The 26,759-nt window shown below is 40.6% G+C and overlaps 1 protein-coding gene across 2 annotated transcripts in view; it reads left to right on the forward strand.

The window, feature by feature from the left end:
- Positions 1 to 12,806: 12,806 nt before the first annotated feature.
- Positions 12,807 to 26,759, forward strand: part of RECK (reversion inducing cysteine rich protein with kazal motifs) — a 67,064-nt gene continuing 53,111 nt past the window's right edge. The window contains exons 1-4 of one of the 2 annotated variants that reach the window (XM_019799330.2): positions 12,848 to 12,983; positions 23,812 to 23,870; positions 25,879 to 25,912; positions 26,534 to 26,608. In XM_019799330.2, the coding sequence (XP_019654889.1) occupies positions 23,854 to 23,870; positions 25,879 to 25,912; positions 26,534 to 26,608 (126 nt within the window). In that variant the 5' untranslated portion in view covers positions 12,848 to 12,983; positions 23,812 to 23,853. Of the gene's footprint in view, positions 12,984 to 23,811; positions 23,871 to 25,878; positions 25,913 to 26,533; positions 26,609 to 26,759 lie in introns of both variants that reach the window. The other variant, XM_034664107.1, reaches the window with a different exon arrangement.

Genomic DNA, 26,759 nt, shown 5'->3' on the forward strand with positions numbered 1-26,759 from the left:
TAGATTTACCTGAATACAAGGCTCTATGAGTGGATCTCAGGTCATTTGTCACGGACATCCCCAAAGGTATGTTTGTGCGATCTGGCGATTGTACTTGAAAGATTCTGCTCATTCCCAGATTCTGGGTGGTGGTAGAGGTTCCTTTCACGTAGGATTGTATATAAAATACCAAACAACCTGCAAAGATTAGGACTTCTTGTGGGCCTTCTAGCAGGAGAGAGGAAAGAGAACACCAAGAAGTTCTCTACGGAAATTCTCTTTGGGCTTGGGGTCAGTGAGAAGGGGTCAGAACCTCGCTCCTTGGAAAGCTGTAAAACGAGGATCCTACTCTTGTTGAATTGACCACAATCCAACCCTCTCCACCACCAGAAGGGAGCAGGGCTTTGGGCAAATAGAGGAAAGTGGGTTACCCCAGGAGAAGGCGGGCAGGGGACATGGGGAGGGTCTGGGGCTATCTGTTGCTGTCTCTGCATTTTCCTTTGTTTCATGACCTCCACTTCATCTGACTCGCTGTGTTAACAGCGTACTCAGAGCAAGTCTTACTAACAGCGGATAAGAGGGATGGAGTTGAGCTTTATTACAGTCCTTTGCTTCCCTACCCCATTTAAAAAATTTTCCTTAGAGTCTGGGAACACCAATGTTCGGCTCCATCAGCTTCAGCTCTACTGAAACTCTGTTCATGAATTCTAGGTGATTTCCCTCATCAACCCAAATGAATTCTTGGAAAAAAATTAGAAAAAATTTACGTGCGCCTATGCAAGTGAATCTTTGTTCTTCTAACTAAGAGAGCAAAACTAAGCAGATTGAGATGAAAGTTCACTGAAGAGTCAGTGGCTCACAGCTGGTACTGGCCGCAGACTCAGGAACCATTAAGATTCCCAGGGGATCCTTTGAGGACCAGGGCTGGTTCTGTTTGCTCCCAGTTAAGACTGATGCTTTGTTCCCCTGGGGGTTAAGCCAGGAACCTGAGTATTGTGGAAAGTCCATTAGTATTCCAAATTGAATTATTACAACAGCTGCTTCTAGCACTCCCCAAGAAAACAAGAGAGCAGTTCAAAGAGCAACTGGGTCGGGGAGACCTGGGAGGTAGACACGCGGCCGCTCCCATCAGCACAGGCTGGGGCCGAGCCATCTTGCCACCTCCCTCCGGAGGCACGGTGAGCCCAGGCCAGGGAGCCAGAGATCTGCCTTCCAGTTCTGCTTCCAACGCTGTTTGCCGCTGTTGAGTTTCTTTCCCTCTCTGAGCCTCAGTTTCTTTGTCTGTGAAATGAGAGGTATTCCCCCCCCCCCAATAAACAACGCGTGGGAAGACAGCTAGGGAGAGCCCAGAAGGGAGGAATTCACGGCTCACACCCCACCACTTGTCCCTGCTGGATGCTCCCCCTCCACAGTCCATGAGCTATGGCTCCAAATTGCTAATGCCACTTGGGGCAGGATTTGAAGGAGCCCCGGGTAGCGGATTTGTGGCCCTGGCTATGTGTGCCCGCTACATGCCCGCCATCTGGTGGCCAGTTCTGCAAGCCTCGGAGATCAGTGCCGCTTGAATCCGAACGTGCTCAAGGGTCACCTGTGGACGTCGTGAAAAGGCAGATTTGGGTTCAGTCCGTCTGAAGTGGGACCCGGAACCCTACATCTCCGACAGGTTCCTAGGGGATGCCTATGGCGCTGCTTTGCACGCCACACTTTGAGCAGCAAGCCCTAGAAGACTTGGGACCAGGACCGAGGGACTGAAGGAAGAGGCAGGGAAGCAACGCCCGCGTGCAAGTCTCCTGCCGTGTGCCGGGTACGTTGGTGTCAGCCACCCACTCTGGTCTCTCAGGTTTCCAGGGCAGCAGTTTGCCCCGTGACCTCACTTCTCTATGGATCTAAGGACTGTTGATTGATCAGTTTGTTCAGCTTCTTACCTGTCAGTAGAGTGTTGACTACCTAGCTTCTTACATGGTAGACCAGAAGCTAGCCGTTCCCATTTCAAACAGCTCCAAAGTGCGGTCAGGTGCAAATATGAAACGTGGTCAGGGGCACCCGAGTGGCTCAGTCGGTTAAGCATCTGCCTTCGGCTCAGGTCATGATCTCAGGGTCTTGGGATCAAGCCCTGTGTCAGGCTCCCCGCTCAGCGGGGAGCCTGCTTCTCCCTCTCCCTCTGTCTCTCCTCCCTGCTTGTGCTCTTTCTCTCTCTCTCTCAAATAAATAAATAAGAAATCTTTAAAATAAAATAAAATAAATTAAAATGTGGTCAGGTGCAGAATAAGAGGGATAATTATAGCAGAGAAAGAAACATCAAATTTTGCAAAAAACACAATTATTATATTTCCAAAAATTAACCAGAATGCTATTAGCAGTAATATGAGTTCAGAAGAGTTAAGGAGGTAGAAATAACTTCCCAAAAATCAATTGTATTCCTACATACCATCAATATACAAAAGGAAAAAAAGCAGGAATAATATGCTATTTACAGTGGCAACAAATATCCAATAATTGGAAACAAACATAATTCCAGGCATGACGGAGTTAAGAAAAAAATATTGTAAGAGTGTTTTGGGAGTATAGGGGAAGACACAATTTTGACCAGAGATCACTCTCGGGAGAAGCAAGGGAGAAGAAATACAAAAAAATGACCTTAATTTCTACAGTGGAAGCTCTCAAATTGTATCAAACAGAAGACCCTCTTAATATGGGCTCTACCTCCAAATATTTCAATTCCCCTATGTCAGAGGTAAGGCCAATAGGAAAGGTGGGCTCAGGGCTCAGAAATAGTTTAGTGTTTTTAAATCCCTCCAAGGCTCCACTGAGCTACATAAATTGCTAGTGAAGAACAACTGAACAATACAAAGATTTTTTCAAGGGAACAATGTTAGATCTCTCCTACCAGATTTGAGCTTACTACAAGGTAGCAATTTCTGGAACTCCATACCATTGCTTTTTAAAGTTTTGTGACATCAGTGGTATCAGAGGCACCAGAAAATTCCAACTGTAAGAATTAAATACATATATGCCAGGTCAAAATTCACAGTGTGAAGGGAAAAAAATCACTTTTCAATCGTGGGCAGCCACAACTTCCAATCGAATGAAGGTTTGCCTCTGATCCACACGTCACACCATACGTTACCACACACTTCTGATGGATTGGAATTAAACAGAAAATACCATCGTAATGACTAAAAGCTAAAAAAGAACAGAATAACATATTTATTCCAGCTGTGGAAGGGGGTGTGATTCATTATGTTGGAAGAGAGAAGGTATCGGAATTAAAATAGACAAGCTCAACCATACGTTGTACAAAAATCCTGAATAATAAAGTCTGATCAAACAAGTATCAAACTACTCCCAAAAGGAAGTTTGTCAGACTCCACAAGTATTTCTTTAAAATATGTATATTTCCAATAACTCTTAAGAGGTAGTAAAACAATGGACACGTGCAAATTTGCGATGTTTTGATTTGTTTACACTCTAGTGGCCACTATCACATTAGCATGCATGCCACTGAGTTGACTTCCTTTTGCAAAGACCTCAGAATAAATCTCTTCCTGACGTCTCTGTGCATTTGTTTTATCTTCTTTAAATGTGTCCTTGATTAGAAAAAGTGTAGTTCTGCACCGATCTTTTCTTTGATCTAGGCTGATGCGCATGCGCTCATGTATATGTAATTGTACCGGGGAGTACACATAAGCACTGTTCTCAATTAAGTGCCGGGCAAGGCTCAGCATCATCTGCGCGGTGCATGTTCTCATCATGGTGTCATAGCCGATTGCACAATGACGAATGAACGTGTAACTGCTCCACGGTAATAATGTCACATTATAACTAGTAATGGGATTAACCATAAATTTGGGGTGCTACTTCTCTGACTACATTTAAGGTAAGGAATTGAGCGGTTAGCCAATCTTATTATCTTATTATTTCCGATTTTTAATGTCAAACTAGCATTTTTAAATTAATAAACTTTGTCTTTTAAAGCAGTTTCAGGTTCACAACAAAACTGGGCAAAAAGCGCAGACAGTTCCCATATAGCCCTATCTCTGTGTACCATCCCCCTCATTATCAACATCCCCCGCCAGAGTGATTACCTTTGTTACAACCAATGAACCCACGCTGACACATCATTGCCCAGAGTCCATAATTTACATTAGGATTCACTCTTGGTGGTGTACAGTTTGTGGGTTTGGACAAATGTATAATGACATGTGTTCAGCACTATAGTTTTTTTTGTTTTGTTTTGTTTTTAAAGATTTTATTTATTTATTCGACAGAGATAGAGACAGCCAGCGAGAGAGGGAACACAAGCAGGGGGAGTGGGAGAGGAAGAAGCAGGCTCATAGCGGAGGAGCCTGATGTGGGGCTCGATCCCATAACGCCGGGATCACGCCCTGAGCCAAAGGCAGACGCTTAACCGCTGTGCCACCCAGGTGCCCCTCAACACTATAGTTTTGTGCAAAATTGCTTCGTTGCCCTAAAAAGCCTCTGTGCTCTGCCTCTTCATCCCTCCCTCCCCACTAACCCCTAGAAACCCCTCGTCTCTTTACTCTTCCAGAATGTCATATAGTTGGGAATCATACAATATATAACCTTTTCAGATTGGCTTCTTTCACTTAATAACATGCTTTTAAACTTCCTCTGTGTCTTTTCATAGTTTGATAGCTCATTTCTTTATAGTGCTGAACACTATTCCACAGTCTACATGGACCACGGTTTATTTATCCACTTATCTACTGAAGGGCATCTTGGTTGTTTCCAAGTTTTGCCAATTACGAATAAAACTGCTGTAAACATCCTTGTGTAAATTTTGGTATGGACATAAACTTTCACAAATCAACACTGAAAAAAAATTTCTCAGTAGTCCTTCTTCAAGGTACCATCTTAATTTAAATAAAAAGTAGTTTGAGATTGCAAGGTGAGCTATTTCAAAAACCATGACCCTGTGCAAACTACTCATCTGTACGAATGAGAATTTTCTCTACAGCAGGCAACCAAAACAAAATACCAAAATAAATTGGAGGCTGAAACTGGTATGAAGGCAATTATCATCCATAATTCCAGATTTCAAGTTTTTGGGTTCATCAAAATCTCATTATCTTTGAATTCTCATTCATTATCTTTGAACCAAGTAATTGTTATAAATTTAAACTTATTAAAGAAATTAACAGTAAAACTCAGCTTTCCCCCTCCTTTCTTACATAGCAGGACTCTATAGGATTTTGTTGGAAAAAAAAGATTCCCCTGCTAAAAAATAAAAATAATATTTTGTAAGTTTGAAAATTACTGAAATACACAGGCAAAGAGAGTAGAGAATGGGGCCAATTTCATTCTCACAGTCTCATGCTCTTATTTATTTTTATTTAGATTCTAATTAATGAACATACAGGGTAATATTGGTTTCAGGTGTAGAATTTAGGGATTCAGGTAGAATTTGGTGATTCATCACTTACATATAACACCCATCGTTCATCATAACAAGTGCCCTCCTTAATACCCATCGCCCATCTAGCCCATCCCCTGCTCACCTCCCTCCATCAACCCTCAGTTTGTTCTCTATTGTTAAGAGGCTCTTATGGTTCGTTTCCCTCTCTCCTTTTTTTCTATTCCCCCTTTCCCTATGTTCATCTGTTTTCTTAAATTCCACATATGAGTGAAATCGTATGATATTTGTCTTTCTCTGACTGACTTATTCACTTAGCATAATACACTCTAGCTCCATCCACGTCATTGAAAATGGCAAGATTTTTTTTTTTTGGATAGCTGTGTAATATTCATTTATCCATTCTTCATTTTGATGGACATTTGGGCTCTCTCCATAGCTGGCAGTCTCCTGTCTTTAGAGGGCTCATCAGAGGCTGGCAGGCACTTTACCAGCATCCCAGATTGAGGGTCACAGTGCTGACTTGTATAATTGTGTGCCTTGGCGTAGGGCTTCTCTTCCTCCTGTGAGATCTCAACACAGGGGCCAATGGGGAGGTCAGATACACACAGATTCTGCTTTAAGGGACAGGGATCACCTTTGTTCTACAAAGCCATACTCCCAGTTATTAAATCAGCAGTGAACATGATTAACAGTTAGAAAATATTTTCTCTGGATGGACCGTTGCTTCTAAGCAACAACTTCTAGAAGGGCTGATGGACAGCTAGTTGTCTCTGCAAGTCCCTCTCCTGTTAAGCGACTAAAACTTGGTATCAGTCAATTCAGTGGGATCTCTCCTCAACACCCTCCCTAGCTTTCAGAGGCCTAGATAGAGCCAAACCCACCAGCTGGGACTGGGAAAGAAGGCAGGACATCTCGTCCTCAGTTGTCATCGTCAATTTCTGTTGACACCTGCACTCTCATGTGGTATCCGGTTGTAGAGATCTTGCAAACGATAGCCACGGCCTCTGCAGGCTCTCAGTGCTCTTGCAACTCCTGCTTGCCCCTCTCAAGGGGCAGAGCAAACGTTCAGCTACTCTTCGGTGGCACTCTAAGCAAAGACCAGGGAACAAGGCATACTTGCAGCCATTTCTCATCTACACTCACATCACGTGAGGACAGGGGAATTTTATGACATATGTCACTTTCCCGAGCTCCAGGGGGACAGGACTGTGTCTCTCAGAGTATTCTTCCAAGTCTGTTGTTCATATAAATGTTTTACTCCCTCTGCCTTTGGAGCTAGATTCTGATATCTCAAAAGCTTTTACTCTGATGACCACTGTCTCTGCCTGGAGTTTCAAAGGTCTATTTTTAAAACCAAAAAGTTAGGAATTGTCCTCTTTGTCTACTGTTCTACTCTAGTAATCGTCTCTGAAGAAATGAATGCCTTACCCTCATGTTTTAGTTCTAATGAAGGAATTACTAGAAATAATAAATATACTAATATTTTTTAAAATTGGCCCACTGTATACATATGAAGCCAGATATCATCAAGTCTTGTTTTAAAGATTTATTTATTTATTTTGATGGGGGAGACACCGAGGCAAGGAGAGAGAGAGAGAATCTCAAGCAGATTCTTCACTGAGCGCAAAGCCTGACAAGGCCCTGAGATCACAACCTGAGCTGAAACCAAGAGTCAGATGCCCAACCGACTGAGCCACCCAAGCGCTCCCACATATCATCAAGTCTTAAAGAATTCAAAATGGACCTCTTCCTTTTCAAGATAGATCGATTCATGATAGTAAAATGTGTTTAGGCTAAACAAATCCAGAAAAATTATTTTCCTTAAATATTAACTTCAGAAATTTACTGTGCATAAATTCCTGAAAACAAAGTATGGAATCCTAGCTAATTAAAATCATCAAGATCTGCTGTGTTCTTTATCAAAAAGTTTCTCTCCTCCAGATGCCAGAGAGAAATTTGGATCTATGTAAATGAATGAAGAGCATCCGAAATGCTTAACGTGGGTAAATATAAAAGACATTATTTCTTGCTTTATAATCCCTTGTTTAAATAGTTGGCTATTTAAAGCAAAATAATAATAGTGTGTGGAAGGAAAGTGTATGACAACATTAGCACAAAAGATAAGAAGGGGAAAATGGAGGGGCGCCTGGGGGGCTCAGTCGTTAAGCGTCTGCCTTCGGCTCAGGGCATGATCCCAGTGTTCTGGGATCGAGCCCCACATCAGGCTTCTCCACTGGGAGCCTGCTTCTTCCTCTCCCACTCCTCCTGCTTGTGTTCCCTCTCTCGCTGGCTGTCTCTCTCTCTGTCAAATAAATAAATAAAATCTTTTAAAAAAAGGGGAAAATGGAATCATAGTGTTGTCATCTTCTTACATTTTACATGAAGTGATAATTATTATTTGAAGATAGGCTGTAATAAGTTAAAATGTACACTATAAATCCTAGAGCACCTACTGAAAAATAAAGAGATAGAGCTACTAAGCCAATAGAGAAGATAAAATGAAATCATAAAAACAACACTCCACTCTATTATTCCAAAAGAACATAGGAAAAGAGAAAAAAAATGGGAAAATGGAAAAAAGAACAAATAGATCAAATAGAAAACAAATAGCAAGATGGTAGATTTAAACTCAGCCATATCAATAATTATATTAAATCTAAATAATCCTCTAGGGGGTATTATGCTAAGCGAAATAAGTCAGAGAAAGACAAATACCATATGATTTCACTCATATGTGGAACTTAAGAAACAAAACAGATGAACATAGGGGAAGGGAAGGAGAAAGAAAATAGGATGAAAATTGAGAGGGAGGCAAACCAGGGAACAAACTGAGGGTGGCTGGAGGGGAGGAGGGTGGGGAGATAGGGTTGATGGACATTAAAGAGGGCACTTAATGTAATGAGCACTGGGTGTTACATGCAACTGATGAATCACTAAACTCTACCCCTGAAACTAATAATACACTGTATGTTAACTAAATTGAATTTAAATTTAAAAAATTAAAAAAAAAAATTACCTGAACCCTCCAAATAAAAGATAGTCAGATTAAATTAAAAAGAAAAAAGCAACCAACTATATAATTTCTATAAGAAACCTACTTTAAATATAAGGAAACAGATGAATTAAACATGAAATGATAGGGAAATTATACCATGCAAACATGAATCAAAAGATTTTATGGGCTTTATTTATCTAAAATATAGAAAGATGTTTTGAGCTCAGGACAAAATTATTGGTAACATTTTATTTTATTTTATTTTATTTATTTTATTTTTAAAAGACTTTATTTATGTAACACAGAGAGAGAGAAAAAACACAAGCAAGGGGAACAAGCTACAGGCAGAGGAGAGGGAGAAGCAGGCTCCCTGCAGGGAGCCTGATGCAAGGTTCAATCTCAGAACCCGGGGATCATGACCTGAGCCAAAGGCAGCTGCTTAAACAACTGAGCCACCCAGACGCCCTATTGGTAATATTTTAAAATTGCCATTCTGACCTCTAAGCGTTAACCTTTCTTTAGAATGAAAGATAATTACAGCACCACCGTGGAATAGAACTATGTAAGTCCCAAAGCGAACCACATGTGTAATTTTAAGTTTTCTAACAGCCGCACTAAAAAGAGTAAAAAGAATAGTGGCGGATGTGTGTCTTCATATATTTGTCAAAACCCATAGAATGTATAACACCAAGAATCAACCCTCATGTAAACTCTGGACTCGGGGTGACAATAATGAGTCAGTGTAGGTTCATTGATTGTAACAAATGTGTCACTCAGAGCAGGGTGTTGATGGTGGAAGAGCCTGTGCCTATGTTGGTGTGGGGGGTGTATGGGAAATCTCTATACTTTCCACTCAATTTTGCTACAAACTAAAAACTGCTCAAAAGAAAAAAAAGTCTCTTTAAAACCAAAAAAAAAAAAAAAAAAAAAACCAAAAAAAAAAAAAAACCCAAAATACAAAACCCAAAATAAGTAAAAAGAGACAGGTGGAATTAATTTTAATAATATTTTACATTCTTATTTTCATCCTAAGTCTTTAAAATCTGGTGTCAGCACATTTCAGTTTGGACTTGCTATCTCTAAGTACTCAAGAGCCACATGTGACTAGTCGCTACCATATTAAACAGTACAACTCGAGACTTTTGATTCTTCTCTCCTGGGGAGGAGCTGCGAAGTAAGGTGGGAAGTAAATCCAGCCAGTCAGTTCTGTGACCCAAGCTGAAGGTTGTCCATATCTCTCATTATAGTTCTAGAGTGTTAATGTCATTCACTGTCTGTCAAGCACCGCCTTAGACATTTTAAATACAGTATCTTCCTTCCTCTTCTTATGAAGTCCAAGATAAAAGTAAAGGAAAAAACTGAGACTCAGAGAAGTTAAATGACTTTGCCCAAGGTCAGAGAGCTAGTTTGAACACAGTGAACTGCTAATGTGATTAACGGCTAGTTAGTGCAGTTTGGACTCAGGGCCTCTTAAGCCCAGGCTCTTTACTCTACATTACATAGCTGCTTTCTGTGTCATGGGAAACCTAAGTGCTTCTGGTTGTCTGATCAGAGGGAAACAGGAAAAAAGCTATTGGCTTCGTCAGAATACAGCAAGGTAATCCCAAAACTGATGTGCTGCTTGTTCAAGCATACTGCCTGAGGCCAGTGTCAGATCACTTGCCTCAGTGGGCAACCATCAAAAGTTTCCAGATCCTTTATGGTTTTAGGGTGTCCCCCCTCCCCCAGGAAGGTTAATGAGCCAGGTAGTTGGCCAGAAAATGCTTGGCCAAGAAGGGCCTAGATGTCCCTATTTCTTGACTTCCCCCAGGCTATAGTGGCTGGTCAGCTGTCTTTTGGTGGGGAGCAATCTCAAGCAGCTTCCATTTGGTGGCTCATCATCACAACTCAGATTTCAGCCATTCTTCTAACATGTCCATCTCAAATATAACTCTCGGTAGCAGAGAAATCGTCTCTACTACCAGGTGCCCTTAACCTCACTATTATAACCACATTGATTTACTTGTCCAGAGCAACTTTACTGCTGTATCTGATAAGAATTACCTGGAAATAAACTCATTTCTGATTCTAGAGCTGAGAGATCTCCAAGTATTCAGGCATTCTCTTTGTGCATGAGACTCCAGGTATCACCCCTGTGGGTCAACAGAGGCGCAGCCAACCACTCCTGTCGCTGGGGACTTAGGATCTTTGAACGGCAACTGAGCAGTCCTTTATCCTTTTCCTCCTTCTTCAGCTCCTTCAGAGTCAATGATTCTGATGGGGTGGGTAGATAGTCCTTCCTTCAGGAATCGTTATGTGTTGAGCGGTGTGTCCCTGACTCCCCCCCAATTCATAAGTTGAAGTCCTAACCCCCAGTACCTCACAATAGGAATTATTGTAGATGTTATTAGTTAAGATGAGGTCACCCTGGAGTAGGGTGGGCCCCTGAATCAATATGACTATGTCCTTATAAAAAGGGTAAATTTGGACACAGACACCCACACAAGGTGAATTCCATGTGAAAATGAAGGCAGAGATCAAGGAGATGTGTCTACTAGCCCAGGAGTGCCAAAGACTGCCAGTAACACAGCAGAAGCTAGGAGAGAGGTATGAGTCAGATTCTCCCTCAAAGCTCCCAAAAGGAACCAACCCTGACAACACTTTGATCTCAGACTTCTAGCTTCAAGAACTCTAAGACAATAAATTTATGTTGCGAAGGCACCCAGTTTGTAGTATTCTGTTATGGCAGCCTAGGAATCTCATACAGGGACCCAATGTTCTAATGACCCATCTGCATGGCTTATGACTATCAGTCTACCTATTGAATTATCTTGGGAGTGGTATCTATTATGTGTATGACCCCATTTTTCCATATGGAAACCTCCTTACAGGCCTCTCTATGACATTTTCTAAGGTGCACAGAGCTAAGGAGACCGGCTATCCTGTTTTGCCTCGGACTAAGGAAGTGTTTGGGACATGAGACTTTCAGTTTTAAAATCAGGACAGTCCCAAACAAAGCAAGATGTGTTGGTCACCTTACACAGAGCCCACTTCCTGTGCAGGTCCTTCCAGGGCACAGGTGAACCCAGAGTAACCATCTTAGTCCCCTCAGCTGCGTGGGTTACCACAGGAATTGGGGAATTCTGTGCAGAGGAGATACATATCGTAACAGAGGGGTGAAAGCACCTCAGAGGTCTGGAGCTGAAGGTAAGAGGTTCTGAAAGAATGGTGGCAGAGGTGCAGGGAGGGTGTGGAGATGAAGCTGGAAAAGGTGAGGGTCCAAGGGCTGAGAACCTCTGGCCCCACGTTAAATTATTGTACATCACTCTGTCCTGTAAGAAAATAGGTGGCCTCTCAGACTTTGAAGAGAGAGAGTTGCCATCAGAGCAGATGTTTCAGAAAGGTTATCATAATTTATCTATATTTTCCCTTTGTAAACTTAAAAGAGAGAGAATAGGTATAAAGGGATCTTAAAACATAGAAATTACAATATATGGACTTCGGAACTTGAAAAACTGAAAAAGGAAATTATGAGATAATAGGGGAAATTAAGCATTGGATATTTAATAATATTAAGGAATTTTAAATTTGTAACTGTGCTTATACTTTTTTTAAAAGGGAGGGGAGAGGGATCCCCCTGGGGACTCTGGTTAAGTGTCTGCCTTCTGCTTAGGTCATGATCTCAGGGTCCTGGGAGCCCCTGCTCAGTGGGGAGTCTGCTTATCCCTCTGCCCGCCCCACTTCATGCTCTCTCTCTCTCAAATAAATAAAATTTAAAAAAAAGAGATTAATTCAGGAACGGAGAGAAGGAGAGAGACACTTTGATAGCCAGTGGACCCTCTCAAACATTCCCCACAATAGCTGTGGGGGTAAGGAGTAGAGTGGACCTACCTCCAAATTACTTGTTAAACAAAATCTAAACCTGACATTCAAGGCTCACCCTATCTAGGTACACAACCATTCCAACAGCCACCTTTTCCTGATGGGAGTAAGTACCCTTGTCTTCAGCACTGCCCCTCAGATTTTAGGGGAAGTCGAGTTGACCCGGGTACTTTTTTTTGCGTGTGAGGCAGCGTCTGGGCAGAACGGATACTAAAAGGCTCATTGAGAGTAAAGAAAAGTGAAAGGAAGAGGTCCCTTTGGTTCAGACTTGGACTTTGCCCTTAGTTCTCAGGCGAACTTGCAGTGTGATCTTGGGCAGGTCAGTCTCCTCTCTGAGCCTCAGTGACCCCGGCTGCAAAGCTCAAGCTGTGGTTGGGGTGTTGTAAGGGCCCTTCCAGCTCTGATACCTTCTGACCCTGCACTTGGGGAAGGCCTTCTGCCGGACTCCACAGCAGAAGCCGACGCACAGCTGGGCCTTAACAAAGAGCCGGGGTCTCGGGAATGTTCCCGCCCCCAGCAGGTTTTGGATACTCCCAGAGGCCGAGGGGCGGGGCTTGAGAGCGCCGCCGCCAATCATTAAAGGTCCAGGCCGCCGGGGCGGGGCTTACGCGAGCAGCCGCGGCTGCCAGGCTGGGTCCGAGCATCCCGTGGCTCCGGACCCCGGCCCGGATATGGCGGCTGTCCGGGCCTCCCCGCGAGGCGCGCTGCTGCTTCTTCTGACCGTGGCGGGGGTCGCGGAGGTGGCAGGGGGCCTGGCCCCGGGCAGTGCGGGTGAGTAACTGCTGGAACAGCGGTTCGGGGCGGTCCAGGGCGGCCGCCTCAGCGCTCCAAGATGGCGCGAGGCAGGGGGCAGGGGTGCGCGCGACCCCCAGACATGGCCCAAGTCCGGTGACCCAGGGTCCGGAGGTCCCGGCAGGCGGGAGGGGGCGCTGAGACGGGACGAGCGAGGAGCCCTCTCCACCCTCGCGCTCTCCCCCCGAACATCTGCTGCACTGGGAACGGTGACCCGGGTTCGAGGCCTTGCCCTGTCACCCACCGGACTGGGGCCCCCGTCTCGGCCCTCACCCTCACAGCGGGTTCGGTCTCTGCCAGAAGTGGTGAAGTGCCGTTGCCCAGGACGGTCGCGAGGGTTGGGTGGGATTTCCGAGGTGCAGCCTCCTTACTGCCGCCTGGCCAGTTATTGTAACTTGACCCACAGTTCAGAAAGTCAGACCTCAGGCAGCGGGCGTTGATGGGCCCCACAGCCTACCAGGTTCAAGTCTCTGAAGAGAATGTGCCCGAGCCTGCTAAATCCAATCTGCTGCCATCTGCGGTGGGCGCACGGTGTGTCCAAGGTAGCTCTGGGCTCTGGCGGGAGATAGATTAAGTTGAGCTAAAGCACTTTCAAAGTTATGGCCCATGCAATGCTAGTTGTTCGTTCTCAGCCCACAACCACTTGATTCTGTGGAGTAGTTAAGAGTATTTGAACAAGTTACTTAGCCTTAGTCTTTTTGTGCGTTAATATCCACATTTATTATATATGGTACCCTGTGGATTTTAATGTGAGAATTAATTGAAGTAATTCATGTATAGAATTTAGAATAGCGTATAGTAAGCACTGAAACGTTAACTGTTAAATAAGTTTGGGAAACACTGCACATTGTACCCTTCTCTTATAGATTCACAATAAAGGGTCCAAGGATTCCTATAGTAAAGAAACTTGTTTGCTGGGGAAATGGGAAAAAGACTGCTAGTAGGTATGGAATAGGTATTATTTTACGGTAATGAAAATGTTCTGAAATTAAATAGTCGTGATGGTTGCACAACTCTGTGAATATTTTATTTTAAAAATAGGGGCGCCTGGGTGGCACATGGGGCGCCTGGGTGGCACAGCGGTTTAAGCGTCTGCCTTCGGCTCAGGGCGTGTTCCTGGCGTTGTGGGATCGAGCCCCACATCGGGCTCCTCTGCTATGAGCCTGCTTCTTCCTCTCCCACTCCCCCTGCTTGTGTTCCCTCTCTCGATGGCTGTCTCTATCTTCTGTCGAATAAATAAATAAAATCTTTTAAAAAAAATTAAAAAAAATAAAAACTGAATTGTACACTTTAAAACAACTGAATTGTACACTTTAATGGTGTGTGATTGTTAATGTATAAACTGAGGCATATTAAACATTTTCAGAGTTTATTTGAGCAAAAATTGATTTGAATCAGGTAGCACCAAACAGAAAGTGACAGGAGCTAGAGGAAAGACTTTGATAGAGAAGAGGTAGAAGCACAGCAAGGAAATTAGTTGATTGGCTATAGCTTAAGTGGATGCCTTATTGGGAAAGCCTAGGTGGCTGTTTGTGATTGGTTTTCCTTAGGTTTCGATTTCTTAACCTTAAGGCATTATAGGCTTAGGTTTTTGTTTGCTTAAGTAGGCTATCAAGGCATTAAAACCACCTCAGTCTAATGGCCTTCTTGTTTAATTAATTTAACATGATTTGTATCTCAGTAAAATTATTGTAGAAAAAAGAAGCTTGTTTGCTTATGAACTCTTTTTTGCCCATGATACCTAAAGGACACTTTAGAAAATGCTGGGCTAGATAATTTTTAAAGCCCTTCCAGCTGTAAAAATCCATGACAACATACAGTTTGCATTGTTTGATAAAAAGAAGAAGTCCAAGTTTGATCTAAAAGTGAGATTTGTCCCTTGTAGTACAAGCATTTATTGCCTGGTCCTTACATAAAGGACATTGAGTAATACAATGGACAAAAGCTTCCATTGTGAATTTGTAGAAAGTGTGGGAAAAGTTCTTTAATCCTAAATAAAAATTGAGAACAGAATATGAAATTGTATTTCGGTGAAGGCCTGGCTTTTATTCCTGATCAGACAGCCTTCTTTTTCCTCTCCAAGTCTGGGTATTCCTATATCCTCTGGTATAAGGCTTTACTTAGAAGTCTTATCTGTTCTTAGAAATTTTTATTGCTATTCCTGGGGGATGGGGGTGAGGGAATGATACTACTTACTCAGTGATTATTATCTCTTGTGAAGTTTTGGCACACCTTCTACATTGGAGTAATGCCACTCTTCCTATCCCAGTGTACCTTCCAATCCCAGCACCTTCCCCCCAAACCCCCATTTCTGATGTTCTCTTTGAAGGATGGGATGGGACCCTATGCTGTGGTCTCAGGATCTGTGTGTCATGGCATATGATAGTAGCGCTGTTTCTATTTAAGCTGTTTTGTAAGGGTACAAAAGAGGAAAAGATGAAACATTAAGGGCTAAATTTCAATAAGTTGACATTTAAGGAATTATGTAATAGTCGCCCAGAATCCTGAAAAAGAATGTAATGAATTTTAAGTTAGAAAAAGCAAACGCCTATCTGGAGGAAAGTAATAAAAAGCAGATTCTCTTTCCAAAGACATATCTTGGCCTACATTGTGGAAAGAGCTAGGATTGGTGATAGACCAGATATGACAGTTTATTCTGGTGTACTGCTAAAAGTTCCTGTCTCATATCCATAGATTTAAGAAATCTCAGTAACCATACTTTTCACTGTGTGCCTCTTCTAGAAGAAAGTGGGAGGATGTCAAGAAAGTGGTTTTTATATACTTTAAATGTGGTTTTTAAAAGAGCAGAACATCCCACAGAGGTTTGTTTATTTCAAAAAATATATATATATTTATTGAGTGCTTGCTGGTCGTCAGGCAGTGTTCTAAGTACAGGATTGCTGCTCTCAAGGAGCTTACATTCTACCGGAGGAGAGATAGATAATAAACAGGTAAATAACATGATTTTTGATAGTGATAAGTATGCTGTGAAGGAAACCAGCTGTTACTGTATGTGTGGAGGGGGAGGGGTGGTTCTTTACATGGTGGTGACAAGAGAGGCCTCTCTGGGAAGGTAAAATTCAGAAGCAAAATCTGAAGGCTGAAGGTCTAAGAAAGTCGGATAGAGACCAGAAAGTGCAGAGGCCCAAAGGCAAGAAGGAACCAGTATGGTTGCAACATAGCGAGCAGGAGGGTGAGCTAAAGCCAGCAGTACTGAGCCTTGCAAAAAGCCACATAAGAATTATGGATTTTATTCCTTGTGCAGAAAGAAACAATAGACTGTTATGTTAGAGATGTAAGCTTTGATTTATATTTTAGATCACTCTGGCTGCTGAATGAAAAAAAGTGGTTGTAGTGGGTTAGGAGTAAGGGCAGGTCAACTGGCCTCTGCAGTAGTCAAAGCAGGAGATAGTGGTGATTTACGGTGAAAGGGTGGTGGAGGTAAAAGAGGAGAGATTCAGGATACTGCTGATGGTTCGGATGTGGAAAGTGAGGGAAGGAGAAATTAAAGATTACTTGTAGATTTTTACCATGAGCAGTTTAGTAAAAAATGATGCCACTTACTGAAGTCTGGAAGATGGGGAGGAGCAGATTGGGCAAAGGTTGGCAGGTGAGCCAAGAAGATCATCAAAAGTTCTGTTTTCATATATGTATAAGATGGGTATTAGGAATAACTGCCCTAGGTCCATTCCAGACCTGTCAGTAATCCATTCAGCAAATATTTGTTAAGCTGTTAGTAGTGCCAGATGCTGTGATAGGTGCCAAGTATAAAGGGATAAGCAAAAACAGACATGGTCTCTGCTCTCATGGGGTTTATTGTTTAGTAGGAAATTCAGACATTAAGTACCATATATATGTAATATATATCTACATTGGTAACATTATGTAGTTGTATTAGTACATATCCATTTATATTGAAATGTGAAGAATATATCTGAGGAAAAATATGATTTAGTCAAGTATATAGCACATCATATGGATGCTATAAAGCACACAGATAACATGAAAAAGATGTCAAGAAAAGTGTAGTATTAAGAGAAACTTTCTGATCATGGAATATACCACTGGGTGCCAGACTTTTATACTTGTAGATTCCTTGTTTTTTTAGATGGGAGGCCTGCAGCGTAGAATGGACAAAGGAATTATCCAAAAATAGTGGCTTTTAGCCTGGAGTCATTTGCTGTAGCTGTTTCAGAATGATGAATGTCTAGGTTATGGCTCTTTTGACACACTAAGGGAACAGAAACCAGGGTAGCTCAGGATTGGGGGGCTAGTGTGTAACATCTAGCCAAGAAGCACATAGAAATCCAAAGGTAGGAAATTCAGCAAAGCAGACCTCAGGGACTGCTGTGGGAACTAGAAAGCTGCTAGGAGCTTAAACTGCTGTTAGAAGACGTCTCTCTCTACCTTTCATAGCCTGTCTGTGCATCTCTTGGATTTCCCAAGCTCCACCAATCAGCTTCCTCTTTTTACTCATCATTTCTGGACTACCATAAAACTTCAGCTTCCCCAGCCCCAGCTCCTCTTGACTTCATGGCTTCAGGGCCCACCACCTCCTGGCTGCACACTTCTGTGCCTGAGTATATGATTGGGTCCAACTTACCTTTTGATTTAGGCCAAAACCTCGTATGATGTTGCTAAATTATGGTTTGGTTACCATATGAAATGTGGTTCTCAAGTGTCCCAGTGGGAGAAATACTACTTTTTGTACTTTTTTCTGATAAAAGTCATTGTATAACTGGGAAATTATTACTTATTAACCAATGAATATCATTTTTTGAGCTGAGCAGTATGCTAAATGGATACAAGAAGTTTACAGTCAAACTGGAGATACTGTAAGTACACACGTGAAGTGAATAGAGAAGATTTAAATGTTAAAGTTGCCAGTTCTGCTAGAATATCAGAGCCTTCAATAACCAAAACATCAACAGGGCTTAGAGTTATTGGAGAAGAAAGTCTAACTAAGAGTTGAGGTGGATTTAAGCCTTGAAAGATGTTCCGGATTTAGGTCAGCAGGGAAAGGGCACTAAACATTTCAGTCAGAAGGCTGTGTTCAAGGTAACAGTAGGCTTTCCTTGTTAAAAAATGATAGACAGGGAAGGTAAAGTTATAAGAAGACTTGGAAAGTTTAGAATTGGAATAGCAAGAGACCACTATGGGCCCTTTATTAGAAGAGTGACATCATAAAAGGGTCTGTCTGGCAGTCATATTGGTAATAATAGACTCAAATGATTATAATTGGCTGTTTTGGCACTGTAATATAAGGCAAGCAATGGAGAAGGATATCTGTAACTTGCCAGTGATTCAGAAAAAAAAAAATATATATATAGAAATCTCTCTCTCTCTCTCTCTCTATATATATATATCTGTCCAGATAGATAAATAAAGCAGTATGATGACATGTTAGCAATGTTGAACCCAGGTAGTGGGTAGATGGGTAGTCACTTTATCGTTTGGCTCTTCCTTCGCTGATAATATATTTTGTATAGAAACAGAAATACCTAAGTATTTTTAAAGGAATAAATGTAACAATTGCAAGAATGTACTTTTAAGTGAAGATGTAGTTGTCATTTAAACGTTTTAAATGTGTCAATTTCTAGGCTGTTTTGAAAATAAATATGTGATTAAAAGTCAGATCAGTTTTTTATTAACACGTCTTTTTTATCTAGAATGACCTTTTTCAGTATCAGCTCAGATTTAGTTTTTTTCCTCGTCAACAGTGTGGGGTATATATATTCTGTTTTAGTAATTCTTTAGGAAGACATTATTTAGGGGGAATCTTTATTTTCTTTAGAGAAGAAAACAAGAATGGCTTTTCATTAACTAAATTGAATTATAGCATTTAGGAGGTTTCTGTGGCAAAATTCCTTTTAACTTCAAAAATCCTATAATTCTATGAATATTTTGGTTTTAGATTAGGGTATTTGTTTTTTTAAGTGCTGGTTGGTCTTAGAAGTTGCCTTTTTCCCTTGTGGCTGGAGAATGTGCTTCCTGCTTACTTGCCTATCTTTAATACACATGTGGCCCAAACTGTTAGTCAGACCTTGATGTTTCTAATTATTGGGTAATTCTGCTTGCAAATTTCTAGGTTACAGTAATACCTTTTTAAAGGCAGTATACATGGCTTTTAGCAATCTCTTTGGTTTTCATTAATTTTATAATTATAGACTCTTGGAATAGGGTGCAAAATATGACGCTCATCCTTATGTCTTTAATGAGGATAACACCTGAGCTTTTTATTTTCATCATGTCAGTATCAGGTTTTATTTTTAACTAATTTACCTGTATCTGTTCAATTCCATTTCTTGAGAATAAGCAAAGTTTTAAACTCTTTTTCTTGAAGAACAAGAAATTAGATTAGAACCAGATTATAAAAACAAAGCATTTCTAGAATTAATTGTCTTATATAAAAACATTAGGCCTTGGAGAGTTTTTTTTTTCACTCTAATTGTTAAATGACCCAATTAATCCATTTTAATAGCTCTAAAAAAGACAAAGACCTTTAGTTGCTACATTAATTGCATTTGAATCCCTTCTCCCCATTCTTAAGGCATGTGAATTGATGTCTATTTGTAGACTTTTATTTCTTGAAAAATATGTAGTGTTAAAGATTCTAAAAAGTTTTGTTTCAAAGGAAGAAAAATGTGCACCAATATAATAATGGCTAAGATTAAGGATAGGGTATGGAAAATATGATGGAACATAGGTCCCTTAGCCTATTCGTGGAGTGTGGCAGCTCTCTCAAGGGAGGAAATGTACTATTAGAGAGGAATGCTCCGTTGGGAGGGGGAAGGGAGTTATTACCAGAAGACTTTAGGCTGCCCTCAGTAATCCCATATTGTCAGATTTATCAGAAGGCTTTTGGAAAGACTAGAAGGAAATATGTCAAAGTGTCAACAGAGGTTCTGGCAAGACAGTGGGAGTATAGATCATTTTTCTTCTTCTTTTCCAAAGTTAGGGGTTTCTTAATGAAAAAAAGAATTATTTCAAAAATTTAACTTTGGGGGTCACTACATTGTAAATTTGACCTTAACATTAAATAGGAAAAAATGGGCTTTTATATTTATGTTTTTAATAAAACTTTCCATTGTTACTGGACTTTTAATTATAACACATTTTGTTTCTGTTCTAAATAGACCTTTGCTCCAAGAAACTGTTTTTCAAAAATCCCTAGGCCCAAATCAGACTCTTGTCTGCCGGATTGTTTACTTTTTGCTAAGCTTGTGCTTATTGGGACCATATGTTTTCCTGAGTTATCTTTGCTCACGATCAGCTAGATTTTTTTGCCCTGAAATGACCTTTGTGTTAGAGGATAGTAGAAAGTGGCAACTTCTTCAACACTTCAAAAGAGCACATCATTATCACACAAGAGAGCCTTTTTTCGGTTTTGTTTTGTTTTTCAGTTTTCCTACCTGCCCTTCCCATTCTAATGAGTAATGAGACTGGGGACATAACAAGATCTTAGAAGATGGGGGGAACATAGTGTGGCATGGCAGGGGAGAAGGGGTGTTTTAAGAAAGTCTTACGAGTGATTGCCTCCCATATACCCTGTTTTATAGAGAACAATTTCCAGTTTTGAACGTAGAAGGCTTGTTGGTGAGATCTAAAGAGCTCTTCGTTTATTCATCTGTTCATTCATTTTCCCCCAGTACAAATCCTACCTTCAATCAAAAAGCTCTGCTTTCATCTAACTTGTGTACTGAAATTGTATAGATTGCATTTGAAGAGATTATGTTACAAATTTATATATATATATATTTTTAAGATTTTATTTATTTATTTGACAGAGATATAGACAGCCAGCGAGAGAGGGAACACAAGCAGGGGGAGTGGGAGAGGAAGAAGCAGGCTTCCAGCGGAGGAGCCTGATGTGGGGCTCGATCCCATAACGCTGGGATCACGCCCTGAGCCCAAGGCAGACGCTTAACCGCTGTGCCACCCAGGCACCCCACAAATTTATATTTTAAACCATTGTATCAGATCCAGCTACCTGAAATGTAATATTTCCATCTTGTCCCTTTTGACAGCCCCGATCAATCCAGTTGTATTTTTTTCCAGTCAGGTACACTGTAGGATAATAATATGTCCCTGCTGTTTATTTCTATAGCCCATTTATGCGTTTCTCAGCCTGTAATGCTGCTTGGCAGTGTTTTTCCTTTTCTCTAATTTGATGTTTCTCACACTGGCATTCTGAAATGTTAGTAAGTGGCATGAAAAGTGTTCTGTGCTCTGAGAAGTCTGTCTACTTAGATCTTTTTTTGGGAGATTAGTAATTTATAAACATATTAAAGGCTTTGTTTGGGAAGCCCTGCAATAAGGAATTCTCTTTAACTTTTTTAAATCCCCCTTCATTTCCCTGTTTGTTTGAACATGAAACGTTTTCTCCTGAGGGATAGATATTAACAACTCATGAGTACAATACAAGTTTGAGAAATGTATTTATAGTTGCCTCCTTTCTCTGTTCTCCAGAGTGACAGTTCCACACTTCTACAATTTCACCTCAAACCCCCAACCCCATCCCAACCCTTTTTGTTTTCAGATCTAATCTGTGTTTCACTGAGAAAGTGGAGGCCATCAACTCTCTCGTAATTTATTAGTGTCGTTATATCCTAGACTCTTGTCTAGACTTTGTTTTACCATCAGACTGTAACCTGGATAAAGTCAGAGAACATAACATTTATTCACTATCGCATCCCTAGCCCCAAACTCAATTCCTTTTTTTTTTTTTAAGATTTTATTTATTTGAGAGAGAGAGAGAGAGAAAGCACGAGGAGGGGCAGAGGGTGAGGGAGAAGCAGACTCCCCACGGAGCAGGGAGCCTGATGAGGGGCTCAATTCCAGGACCCCAGGATCATGACCTGAGCCAAAGGCAGACACTTAACCGACAGTTACCGAGGCACCCCTCAGTGCCTTTTCTTAAACCCATATCCCTTTCCAGCAATCTCCAATATTCTGTTTCAACCACAACTGTGTGTATGGAAGTTCAATTCTGGCAGTAACCACCCAGAGTTAGAACAGACTTCACAAGTTATAGGGCATGGTCCCCAAAAAGACAACACTTAACCCAGACACCAGCCACACTTAGGCAGTCCCCAGGCCACCCACACATTTGAAAAACTGGCTATAAATCCAGGCTTCCTGCAACCACCTCAAAATCAGTAATTCACTAGAATGATGCATAGAGCTCAGGGAAGCACTATAGTTATGATTACAGTTTTATTATAAAGGATACAAATCAGGAGGACCAGCCAAATGAAGAGACATACAGGGTGAGGTCTGGGAGGAAATGCAGAGCTTCTGTGCCTTCTCCTCGTGGAATCAGTGTGATCACCCTCCTGGCACATAAGTGTCTTCACTGAGCTTCGTATCTAAGTGTTCATTGGGATTTCATCACACATACATGGTTGATTGGATTATTGGCCATATGACTGAACTCAGTCTCCTTCCGGGTCTTGCTAGAGGTTGGGCTGCTATCCTGTGGCTCAAAGTCCTAACCTTCTAACCTTCTAATCAAGTGGCTGGTCTTTCTGCATGCCAGTCTTCATCCTGAAGCTATCTAGGTGAGGTGGTGGGGGGCGGGGGGTTACCTCATTAACATAACAAAGATACACCTCTTACTCTAGAAATTCCAAGGATTGGAGTCTTCCTCCCAGGAATCAGGGACAAAGGCCAGCTACAAATGGGGAGGGAGGATTTTTCCTTCCCTCCATCCTGCATCTTCCTGTAACTGCTACTCTTTTTTTCCCTCCCATTTCTTTTTTCTTCTCCTTTTTTTTTAAGATTTATTTATTTATTTGAAAGAGAGAGAGACAGAGAGAGAGAACTGGGGAAAGGCAGAGGGGGGGAGAGAGAGAGAGAGAAAGAGAGAGAATCCCAAGCAGACTACCCATTGAGTTTGGAGCCCTGCTCAGGGACTCAATCCCTGAGATCATGACCTGAGCGGAAACCAAAGTTGGACGCTTAACTGACAGCACCACCCAAGTGCCTCTTCTCTCCCATTTCTGCCAGACTTATTGAGAGCCAGTGTTTGTTTATACTTCCTCACCTCTGGTTTACTCCTTAATATCATCCACTTCTAGCTCCACAGAAAGTACCTTGTGAAGTCTACTAAGTGGCCTCCTAATTAGTAATCCATTTCCTTTTTTTGAGTCTTCAATCTAACCTGTATGTTTTGGTACATGACACTAACTACACCCTCTTCTGTAATGCTGCTCTCTCAAGGCTGACCTACCTGTCTGACTGTTCCATTTCAGTGTCTTGTCTTGTTTCTTCCCATGTCTCAGATTTTGTGTTCTTTAGAATTTGGTGCTGTGATGACTTCTCACCAGAGAATACCTTCTTTATGCTGATGACTTTCAACTTGGATCTTTCAATTTGGCTTTACCTGCAATCTTGTCTTAGCTTTCTGACTACTGCAATTCCATTTGGATGTCCTTTAGGAACCTTAAATTTAACATGTTCAAAACAAAATTCACTGCCTTTTTATCACTTAGTCATACATTGTAGGTATAATAATAGAATATAGCCCATAGTGTAATTATAAGGATTGAATGAGATAATGCTTAAAGCAAACTTAGTAAAATTCTGGAACATAAAAATTACACATGGCAGTCTCCATTATTAGCCTGCAAGCTTCTTGAGGGCAGGGACCATGTGCTCAAACAGCACTGTCCTTGACTTGTAAAAGCTTGTTGAGTTAAAATGAATAATAATAATCTGTTGAATAAATATTTTGTATAGCCGTCTGATTTAGTTTCATCATCTTGTTTATTTAACAGTGGGCAATATCTGGTATTTTTTCTCTTAGGTGCACTGTGTTGTAATCATTCAAAGGATAACCAAATGTGCCATGATGTATGTGAACAGGTAAGCCTACATAATAATTGTTGAGGTTATATGTTTATTAAGTATAATTGTTTTGGAGAAATCTGCTGGACAGCACCTTAACCAAGTCATCATAGTTCACGTCACCAATAATGGAACAAATTAATATGTGTCTGCTGACAATGCACTAAAGAGAAGCACAGTATCTTAAGTAGCATTCCTGTCAAAAATGCATAACCTGAATCATGAGGAAACAATAGGGCAAACCAAGATTGAGGGATATTCCTCAAAACAACAGCCTGTACTCTTTAAAGTTGTCAGGGTTAAGAAACTTGAAGATTAAAGGGAACGACAAAGATATGACAAGTAAATGCAATATACAGTCTTGGATTGGATCCTGGAATTAAAAAAGATTGCTATAAAGGACCTTCTTGGGATAAATTGGTGAAATTTGAACATGAACTATAATAATAATGAATCAGTGCTATGATCCTAAATTTGGTGATTGTATTGCAGTGACGTAGGACAATGTCCTTGTTCTTGGAAGATACATGCTGGGATTTGGAATGAATGATCATGTCTTTAATGAATTCTGAAATGTTTCATCAAAATAACAATAATATCTGTATGTGTAGAGAGAGTTAAAGCAAATGTTGCAAAATGTTAATAATGAGTAGATGAAGACTATGTGAGTATTATACTACTCTTGAAACTTTTCTGTAGGTTTGAATTTTTCTGATTGAGCCTTTTAAGACAAGTTCCACTGAGACAATACCTGTTCATAAAGTCTTAACTTTCTTTCATCACCTTGGTTATGTAGTTCGGGCCTTGGCACTTGAGAACGAATGGCCTTAAGTATCTTTTGAAGAGTTTTCAATAATGTGGATTTTGTCACTTCCTAAAATTTAGAGAGCTACCTAACTAGAATTAAAAGTTCTCTCAAACAATATTATGAATTTATTTATTTTTAAAGATTTTATTTATTCATTTAAGAAAGAGAGAGCCCATGTGTGCACGACGGCCGGGGCGGGGTTGGAGAGGAAGGGCAGTGGGGGAGGGATAAGCAGACTCCTTGCTGAGTGTGGAGTGTAGTGTGGGGTTAGGGGCTGGATCGCACAACCCTGAGATCACAACCCAAGCCAAAACCAAGAGTTAGCCACTCAACCAACTGAACCACCCAGGCACCCCTCAAACAATATTATGAATTTAGAAAGGTTTTGCAAGATACTCTTTAATTATAAAACAAGACAGTGACTCAGCTCATCTAAGTACATGAATTCATGTCAAAACACTATAGCAAATTAAGTTTTCTGCAAATTGACTGTCCAAACAACAGCTTTTAAAAGTAAAAATGGCTCCTAGATGGTGTCATCTTAAGGGAGCTGAAGCATTGCTTTCCTGACTTTGCTTATTTGATGAATAAATCTGGTCATTTATCCTATAGAGTTTCTCACAATCTGAATTATGCTATTTGCAACTCCTTGGTATCATTTAATGTGTTCCCCTTTCCTTTATATTTCTTAGTAATTGGTAAGTAGATTTAAAGCAGAGCTATCCAATAGAGCTTTCTGCAGTGATGAAAATATTCTGTATCTGTGTGATCTAGTATGGCAGCCACTAGCTACATGTGCCAAGTGAACATTTGAAATGTGTTTAAAGAGGTTGAGGAGAACGAGAAAGAATTTGAGGAACTGAATTTTAAGTTTTATTTAATCTTACTTGATTTAAGTTTAAATTTAGATGGCCACATGTGTCTAACAGTAACCTGAGACAGGTCCAGAGGCTTGATCCGATTCAGGTTAGGTTTTGCTTTGTTTTGGTTTTGTTTGTTTGTTCAGCAGGTCTTACTCATAGCATTATTGTGTTTGATTTTCTCTTTTTGTAATTGACATTATAGTCATAATTGATAATTGCCTAAAGGCATTAATTCTCTAGTGGTTGCAAAATGGTGATATTCTAGCTCTCATCACTTATTAATTATAGATGGTAGTTTGGGAGAGAAATGGCTACTAAAACTAACTGGAGATAAATGCTTTTTCATTGTCCTTAGCATTCATGGATTTCACAGTCTTGACTATTTGCAGGTAACCATGAAGTTCTATCTCATATATAATGGCTTATAATTTACTGAGACATCAAATTGTAATTGCATTAATTAAAATTGTACTTGGAAGAGAGCCAGTTAGCCTGGTGAATGAACTTGTCAGCTCCTCAGCATCTTTATTAAAAATGGCTTTGTCTCTATTTAATGGTATTTTATGGAAGTTTATGCTATAATGCTACTCACAGATTTGTTCTTCACTAATATCAAGGGTGTGACATAATCTGTTTTACATTGTTGTTGTTTGACTAAAAGCATTTTGTAGAACAGTTTAGAATAAACTTATCTTTTTTTCTTTTCTGTTTTCTTTCTTTCTCTCATTTGTCCTCTAACAGATTTGGTAGTGTGGTTTTCTCCATTTTTGGTCATTAGAAAAGGGTCTAGACTTGCATATATGGACTTTCTCGATTATTTGCCAAACTAACCAACCGTTTAAGAGATGTTACCTCAGCTTAATTTAGATCTTTCCAAAGTTTTTCCATTTATAAAAGGAAGTTGGAAAATACTCTAGACACTGATAAGTATAGAGGACAACAAATTTTACCTCTTCTTAGTTCTTACAGAAAAATGCCACAAAAACTTTTTTTTTTTTTTTGTCAAATAGATATTCTCCTCAAAAAGTGAATCCCGACTAAAGCATCTGTTACAACGAGCCCCAGATTATTGCCCTGAAACAATGGTAGGTCTTGCATAACTTAACTGTGGAAGCTTTTGTCTAAATGAAGCCATCTAATAAGTTAACTTTTAGGTTCAGGAAAATTTTCAAAATGATTTGGGTTTGTGATCAAATTGAAATGTTAGATTTAACTAGGTATTTTAAAAAGATCATC

This window comes from Ailuropoda melanoleuca, chromosome 7, assembly GCF_002007445.2.
Source record: "Ailuropoda melanoleuca isolate Jingjing chromosome 7, ASM200744v2, whole genome shotgun sequence".
In the NCBI taxonomy this organism is placed as follows: domain Eukaryota; kingdom Metazoa; phylum Chordata; class Mammalia; order Carnivora; family Ursidae; genus Ailuropoda; species Ailuropoda melanoleuca.